At 36.3% G+C, this 9,393-nt stretch overlaps 1 protein-coding gene across 1 annotated transcript in view; it reads right to left on the bottom strand.

Annotated features, from left to right (window-relative positions):
* LOC149285895 (slit homolog 3 protein-like) overlaps positions 1–4,129 on the bottom strand; it is a 300,871-nt gene extending 296,742 nt beyond the window's left edge. The window contains exon 1 of the mRNA XM_089494777.1: positions 3,945–4,129. Coding sequence (XP_089350903.1) covers positions 3,945–4,129 — 185 coding nt within the window. The remainder of the gene's footprint in view (positions 1–3,944) is intronic.
* Positions 4,130–9,393: the final 5,264 nt, after the last annotated feature.

The following is a 9,393-nucleotide window of genomic DNA, read 5'->3' on the forward strand; positions in this document are numbered from 1 at the left end:
AAAAGAAAAATAAATACAATAGCCAAAGCGAATAGCTAGACAACAACAATAACCCAAGTTAAAAATCACAGGTCAAACCAGACTGGAGATCAAAACAGTTTAGACAAAAAGAGGTATTTACTTGACAAAGTCTTTTCTGTACAAAGGGTACAAGATGATAGTTTTGTTTTTTTAAATAAATACGCTAAAATGAATATGAGTAGGTCCAAAGTCACTAGGTAACTTTCAAAGCTTCTGAACATAAGGATATGACAGCGTGTTATGGACACTGCCGGCGCCCAGACTGTCGGTGAGAGGGAGCAGGCAACAGGAAGTGATTTGCAGTAATGCAAGCAATGTTGATTTTTTTTTCATAAAAGTAAGGTTTGCGTAATCGGTTTTTTTTGGGGGGGTGAAATTTTTTTTAGCAGCTTGATCCTATGGTATATTAATAACTGTATTAGTGGGTATTATATTTGGTATGCCAGTGTGGTTCAAATATTTATCGTATTTTGAATAGCAGATATGTAGTAATCCTAAAATTCTAATTTATCAGCAATTTCATTAAAATTTAATCTATGAAAAAAGACAAATCCATATCAATCTTGGTTTAGTGGTATGTACTGTATGTGATTAGCCAGGCAAGATTGATATATGTGCACACAGTATTTTAATTCAGAATGGTGATGTACACTAAATATATATATATATCTATATATAGATATATATATATATAGATATATATATAATATATATATGTAAATATACTGTATATGTGTCAGTCTGAAAGAAAAAGGGTACTATACCACCTACTGCTCAATGTAAAGCCATTAACACATAACATATGTAAACTGATAAATACATACTTTTATATGAACACAATTAGAATTCTTGTATCAGAATAATGGAGTAAAACTAAAATGTAATGTAAAATTGGTTATACACGGACCCCCTGCCTTAAGAAGAACTCTGGGCCTCATTAATCATATACTCATTCTATACGTCATTGGAATCAAATCACACACAGATTAAGTGCAGTAATTTAAGAAATATGCAAATGTTCTCACAGGATCCTGTGATTTACTGTCGAATCTTACATACGACGCAGAACTTTTTTTTATTATACAAAAGCGCAAAAATAACACACTATATAAAGTTTTACTGAAAATTTCTACACTTAGCATGCTTATTAATACCTAAGATTTGATGGTAAATTCCAAAGGAAATCTGGATCACAAGCTGGGTTTTAGCATTGAATAATCCAAACATATGTTAACAAAGGTAGGTAAAAAAACAAAGTTAAGTAAATTAGGTTTAAAAATAGCATCATACTACAAATACTTAAAAAAAACAAAAACAAACAACTAACCAGATAGAAAGTGAAGAATTCAGACCAACAAGCAACATTCAAAAACAGTATTTTGCTCAGATTAGGCCAGCGATTAGATGTTTTCATAACACAGCTCAAATATATTTAATCTTTTACATCAAAATATTCTGTATATTCATTTTATTATTGTTTTTTCATCATTAGTGTTAAGGTTTATTTATCCTGCTGTTTATAGTCATGAAAAATTAGCCTGGCACATGCTCTTCAACACATCTTACAAAAGTGACAAAATCTGTATAGAATTACTGGACCCACAATTTGTTTGGGTCCGATCACCTGTACACAAACTGTGATTGCAAATTGGTGGCTCCTTCTAATACAAAAACCTTGTAATACCATTAACATCTTCTTTAAATGTTCAACACACAACAGACGTCCATGGACGATTTATTAAGTGTTCAAATAACTAGGCTAAAACAGAACATGTAGATGAATATTACAATAACACAAATCATACAGTTTTTTTGTATTACCTAATAGTCAGGCGGATGAATTAGTAAGACATGTGCTCATGGCTCGAGTTAACCAAATAAACTTTCCTCCCTCTTTTTATCTTTTTTTTTTGTAATCCCCAGTATTTTAAATTATACCAGATGACACGGATGGTGGAATTTATCCACAAAGAAACATTATTTTGTCAATAAATGAATGTATCTAATTCACAAAACAAAGGATCACTATATAGGCATTGGCAATCCATGGGTCACTTTAAAAAAAAAATGAGTATTTAATGTTAACATGATATTGTGGACTTTAAGTCCCAATTCATTTTTCATTCTGGAATTAAGTGAGCTTACTTGTTTATTTAAGGCAAAGAGTGCAGTCACTAATTACTGGTATATTTACCAAGTGTCCTTAAATAATCTTGTCCAGAAGTACAATTCAGCATAACTATACCAAAATTAATGCTAGGGTGGTAGAAACCAAGTTACATCATATATCTGATCAAGGAAAAGAAATTAAAGTGAACTTCTCTTTAAAAAAAAAAAAAAAAGTTTGAGTTTTATTGATCTGAAGGATGATTGGAAGCTAAATCTTGAAAACGTATAAAGGTTTGGCAGACAAGTGATAAAACAGTTTGAAATGGATACAAAAAAGCAATCTTTACTAAAATAAATAAATATATAACCTATAAGACAAGGTTTAAATTCTAGTTACTTGCAGAGTTTGCACATTAGAGTTTGGATTTCTATCTTAAATGATAGCGTGCCACTTAAAATAAAATCACTATATGGTCTTAGATATAGAGTATATATACAGATCACCAAAATAAAAGTATAACTCAATATTTTCTATTAGACTGATTCGAAAACCAGAGCACTGTAGTCATGCTTTTTAATATTAATAAATAAAATGAAAATATGGAAAGTTTGAATACATGTGGTTTTTGATTTATGCTTTAAACACAGCAGCACACAGTGTAGAGCAGTTGACAATCCAGTACCCTAGTCTGGAAAACCATGACAGTATTAGAAGGGTTGTCACAAATTAGGTGGCAACATGTGAGAGATTTAGCATGGGCCAACACCTAGACCAAGTGATTAAATGCTCATTTCAGACAAAGAACAGAGCCATATAGTATAAATCAATAAATAATAATAATATGGAATGTAATGCAAACAGCAAAGGGTGAAATGTATTTGCATACATTACAGATAATTCATATTTTTTGAAAATGTGAGCATTGCTGTCCCCAATCAGGTCATGTGCTGATGACAATTTATTTTGTTCTGCACAATATAAATAATATTGATTGGATTCCAATCCACTGTGTAAGTAAGATTGATATACACATAGTGTGTCACACTTTTTTAACCATTAATTATAGACAGAAAGAAGTAAAAGCTGCACTGCTAAAATAACAGTTACATATTTAACATCTTAAATGAAGCTACAACTTGTATTTAGATATATCTCTCTATGTACCCAGTAATTACATAATGTATATACATACAGCAAAGAGAAGTGATTTAACCCTTTTCATGAATAAGAGATGATATAATTAAATGTCTCTAGCTGCTGCTGCACATCTTTGACTTCAGAACTGCCCATCACCCCATAAGCATCTAATTTTATTTTAGTCTTACATTGCCAGATAGCCCAATTTCTAGATTTTCAAAGCTATTGCTGTGGGACAGTGGACTGCCATGGTGACCCAGATCATGAGGCTAATAGCTCACTGAAAAGGGGCAAGTAGTGTCTTCTACCTCAGTGCACATACAGTCAAGGAAAACGAATACTTCCTCAAACCAAGTCAGATGTGTTAACTGGTTAAAAAGACACGAATACAGTTCAGTTGGGACACAACATACCTGTGATGCAATGAATGGGTTAAACATGAAAGGTTAGTGGTACTTAAGATGTAAGAATTGTCATATTTGTTGTATGCAACCCTATAGAGCTTAATGAGCCATCTGATTTCACTGGTGATCTAACAGTAATCAACTCCTTTAGTTATACTCAGGTCGATAGGTGACCAGTATTCAAAGACACAGGTCCAGATTACGTGTATCATATCTTATCTCCTCTGCACAGAATAATAATGTATTAAACATTGTGTGGGATGTATACTTACAGTCTCTCTGCATTTCTTGGGATTCCCTTAGGAACACTTTTTAATCCAAGCCCATGACAATCCACATTAGGACCAGTGCAGGTACACTTGCTAGGACAGCTATCAACAAGGGTAAAAGTTATCAAACTCCAAACCCCAAGGAACACCACCAAAGGAACATATCCACCTCTGAGTTCTGGCTGCATGGTTATTTGGGATGACTTGTTTCTGCTGAGCAGCCTTTTAGTCTGGAGTCCAGTAAATGAGACTTGATCTGATTTAACACTACACTCCCAGACGATCTAGTAGTGATGCCAACAGCAATCGCATCCTTGCTTCTCTGTGTGAACAGCCGATCTGCACGGTCACAGTTACTATCCCAACTTTCCTCGCAAATAATAAAAAAAAAAGGTAAAAAGAAATATATCTATTTTAACAGCAGTCTCCAACAACGAGATCAAAATGATCAAATCGTTCAGTGCTTCTAAAAAGTATGAGTGGAAGTACTCGCCGAACCAACACAGGTAAAGAAGAGAATAAATCAATGGGATTCAAACAAGCAGACGAGGAAAATATGCATGAGTATCAGCACTGAGCTGTAAATTGATCAGCGGCGCCGAGCAATGTTATATATATGCAGTCTGTTCACGCGTGCGCTGCCCCCTGGCGGCGAGTCTGGGTATCGCTCCAAAAGTTATGCCAGGTACTGTATGGAGTTCTTCTCATGCACCGAATGGCAATTAAATCTCAGCAGCGGGCACTCAGCGGGTCCTTGCAATGTGAGTGAGTGCAGGATGGAGATTAGGCTCGGTCCAGAGTGCACATTAGGAGGTCATGAAGTGTAGACACCACAGGCTAACAGCCGGGCTTATGCCTCGCACTCATTCACTCTCCTGAGAGGGTAAAAGCCAGACAACATCAAGTTACTCCAGCCCTTCCAAAATCCACAGGGCTCTTCCTATTGGTCAGAGCGCCAGTGACGTCGGCATTCTTGAGTGCCTGGGGCTGACAGAGTGAAAGTTTATGGAAGGTGTAGGGCAGAGGGCGGTCAGGGAAGCAAGAATGCCACCAAACGCTCATAAAATGGAAATTTGAACAATTTTACGCTCTTTTGCTGTAGAAATGCCTGGTGTGCATACAATAACACCAGATCATTTCAGTTTCTACAGAAGAACCCAACTATACATAATTAAAATACAGGGTTAGTATTTTTTCCATGTTTTAAATAACCATGAACAGTAGAGGCAATCAAGTTTTTTTGTTTTAGTTCTTTATTACTTTTATTTTATTTATTTATTTATTTTTCAATATATGCTGCAAAAAGCAACATTGCCTGCTACACCGTGCTATGAGAATCACAATTATAATCACCACTATTATTATTATTGTTATCATTATTATTTTTATCATTATTATTATTGTTATTATTGTTATCATTATTATGTTTTATTTATATAGTGTCAATGATTTACGCATCACCCCTTACAATACATGCATTCAAAGGTTATGACCGAACTAGAAACATATTAAGTCAAACTGATATATTTGGTAAATCTTGAGTGCTCATATTCTTTAAATCATGGCAACTCATAAATACAACTTTTAATGATTAGCCTTTCTCATTTCAAGAAATATCTAGTTAAGTATTTGGTTGCCTAAAGAAGCCAAAGCACAAAAGATATGTCTGTTTGGTAAACACATAGAGACAAAAAAGGATCAAATGCTTGTAAATATAATGTTCTTCCGTTTGTAAGTTCTTTAGATGCTGACAAATGTGTCCTGAATGTGAAGGATCAGGAGTGGGCATCTGGCCAGCTTTGAAAATCATAACTTGTTAAAAACTGAAGCTGCTGTTCTGTACAAAATTAGACTACCAAACATGTCCTTTCCTTAGGTGTTTGTACCTCCTCATGTATTATCATTGTCACTTATGACACACAAGTAAATATTAATTGCAAGAAAACGTGAATATGGCCTTTTTTTCAAAGCTTGTGTAAAAGTATTGTGACTACAAATTATATGTTTGAATGCATGATATTTAAATGCATGTTTCCCTTTCATGTTAAAGTGATATTGGTCCGCTAAATTAAAAACAGCAAAGGAAGTGGGACAGATAACTGAGGTGAGACTGAGAAGAGCGATATATTGAAAGCACATACAGAGATAAAAGACTGGACTCATGGGGATAACAGCAGGAGAGCTGGTGATGAGATCGGACATGGGTTATCAAGTAGGGTTAAATATTCTGAAATCATATCTATTCATGTTTCCCTTTCTGTCTACATTCCACAGTGTTAGTAAAGGGGATCTATCATGGATTATTTGGATTACTTTTTATTTTTGATATGTGTTCCAAAAGTATAGTTATGCCACGTATGTACAGCATTCCAGCACTTTTGGGGGCATAGAATTTTCCTCTCTTAATGTGTAAAAATGCTAGCTGTTGAACATGTTCCAGGTACTGCAAATAGGGCTAAAAGACAATGTGTATAAACAAGTAAAACTGTTTTGTTTGTTTTTTACAAATCACAATGATTTGCTTTTCAACACATCAACAAGTCCTGTTACAAATCCCAGATTATTAAAGATATATTTTAATTAAGAAATATGGAATTAAGGTATGCACTTCCCCATACTCTGTTATGTGAACCCATAATCTCTTTTAGTGGAGATGGGTTGCTGATCCCTCTATAATGTTCTTAAGTGCATTACCATCCAGTACTCTCGCCGAAATTGGAGAGGATGTGCCTTTTTTTTCTACCCATAAAACGCTACATCCCAATTCTTACACCAAGACACAAAATATATTTCAAAGCGCATTTTCCCTAGTCTGATATTGACACCTTGTACCTTTATGCATATACTGTACAACGTTTGCCATAAACCTCCTTCATATGTGAGACTTTCTAACTTTATGTTTAGAGTGTATAACGCACATCTGGACACTGTTTTATATATGTGATTGATAATAATATCATAATAATCTGTGGGATACCTGCATATTCAAGCCAATGGAACCACTTAATTTGACACTTTTCCTGCAAACTCTCTGCTGTAAAAGCGAGCTCCTCTAGCACCCAAATGCACTCTACCCCGAGAATTAATTCCTTAAAAGATAGAGGAGATGGGTTGTCCCAATGCAGAGGGATCCGGTCCTTGGCCACTGATAAAAGGTGCCGGACCACTGAGAGATTGACATGTTTTTGTGGTGGATAAGATAGAACCCTAGGGTGAAGGGTGTTGGGCTATCAGTAAAGTTAGGCAAAACTGAGTGCATTTGTGTCCAGAATGCCCCAATTTTAGGGTACTGCCACCACATATGGAGGAGGGAACCTAGAAAATCACTGTATATCCAGCAAGAATTGTCTAGAAAGTATTTATATACCATTGAGGGTGTCTCACAACAAATGTGCAAGAAGTTAATATGACATTTCTTGGATTTTATTGCTTATGGAGCACTGGTGGGTAAGACAGATAATTGTTCCCACCCTGTTGGGTCAAAAGAAACATCTAGGGTTAGTTTCCACTTACTGACAAAATTGGGAAGTTCAAGGCCTGGATTAGGCGTTTATAGAGGAGAGATATGCCATGGTTGGGAAGGGATTTCACTACACATAGTCCCTCAAAGGCTGTCGGGCTTCTGGTTAGTTGATGGGGGATAGAACGGAGACATTTTCTGAGTTGGAAATATTTAAATCTTTCCAAAGGGGTGGGGATTGTGTCCATTAGCAACTGTTTAAGTAGTTTAAGCATGGTGCCAGAGTAGAAACTCCTAATCTCTCAATTGTGCCACGAGAAGACAGAGAGAAAGAGGCAAGATCCTTCGCTGAGAGGAAGGCCGTATTGTCCCATACAGGAGTGAGTAGGGATGGGAAGGATATGATTAGGCTGTAAGTGCAAGAGTGCCATAGTTGTAGGGTGGATGATAACATGGGGTGATCTCATGCGTCAGAGGGTGTAAATCAGGCTAAGTTTCTTGGCCGGACTATGGGACCATTCCAAGATCCTAAGTAAGTGACAGGTTCTAAAATATGTATGGGAACATGGCAGGACAAGCCAACCCCTCGCCTTGGGGAGAGACAGAGTCTGGAATTTAATCCTAGATTAAATAAGGATGGAGGTAAAAAAGGAGGGTGGCAAACATATAGGAAGGGTCTTGAAAAGGAAGAACAAACATGGCAGGACAATAATTTTTAGGGTGTTAATCCTGCTAGCCCAAGAGATAGTGAGTGTGGCCCAGTTGGTCAGGTCTCTCCTCGGGCTGGCCATGAGGAGAGTAAAGGTTGGGACAAGTCATTGGTTAGCCACGTACCCAAGTATTTTAATTTAGAATAGCACCAAGAGAATGGTAAGGATTCTGCCAGAGACCGACTTTCGGCTGGGGGCCAGGTGATGTTTAAGATCTTAAAATTGGAGTTATTAATCTCTATGAGAGATTTCCCCATAGAGACTAAATCCCATGACAATCACTGGCAAGGTAAGCCTTGGGCAGGTTACTATGAAAAGTGAGTGTGTGCTCACATACATATAAACCTAGTCGTTTTGGTGCATTTGGGCTGCAAAAAAAAAAAGTTGCGTATAATTTTTAATATGTTTTCCCATGTTAACAGTGTAATGTTATATACATATATAAATAATAATTCAAATATGATTTCATTGTTTTTGAGTGCATTGCAAAGTAGCTGCTACAAGAGCCGCTTTGTTAGCCTGAATTATAATGCAGCTTTAATATATATATTAAAACAAAACCATAACTCATTCACTTCTATAGCAAAATATTACAATTAGTTCACAGCAAAAGTATTTAAAAACCCCTCACTGGCCTATAAATGGAATCTGTCTTTATGCTTCTTTTTATGGAAATAAATTTGGGTGAGGAACCAAAAGGATATTATTATGACTGGTAAATAGCTGCAAATGTACATTCTTTCCTTTGCCTTATTTAAACTTTCTTAAAGAAAAGTATTCCTTTTAAGTTATGATAAATGTGCTGCCCTCTGGTGTAAATGACTGGTAATTTGTAAAAAGACTAATGAAATGTCTCATAAGAGTATGATGCCTTCAGGTATACTCTGTAGCACAGAAATCTCATCTGCAAAAGGTTCCTTGAAGAGAAATCTATTTACATTTAAATGTTCACAGCTATAAGAGTTTTTGTTTTTCAGTATATGAGATCTCTTATTAATAATTCACAGAGCCATCATCAGAAATCTTGGGGTACAGTGCAAACCTAAACACAGGCCCCCTGTCCCATCCCACTCTATGGTCCTCCAACCACCCAGCCCCATCCTGGCAATGGGGTCGTTAGACCCTAAAGCTCAAAATACCAGCACCAGGATCCAAAGTCCAGAATGGGGCAACTATGCCCCAATCCTCAGAGATGAGCCACAGAAACCCACGATACAGGTAGCATACTGCGGGGGCATGTGACAGATCAGGAAGGCCTCGTCTCCCCAGCTGATGGTGGCCC

This window comes from Sceloporus occidentalis, unplaced genomic scaffold (assembly GCF_023333645.1).
Source record: "Sceloporus occidentalis isolate IW3139 unplaced genomic scaffold, rSceOcc1.0.p SCAF_75, whole genome shotgun sequence".
Taxonomy (NCBI): Eukaryota; Metazoa; Chordata; class Lepidosauria; order Squamata; family Phrynosomatidae; genus Sceloporus; species Sceloporus occidentalis.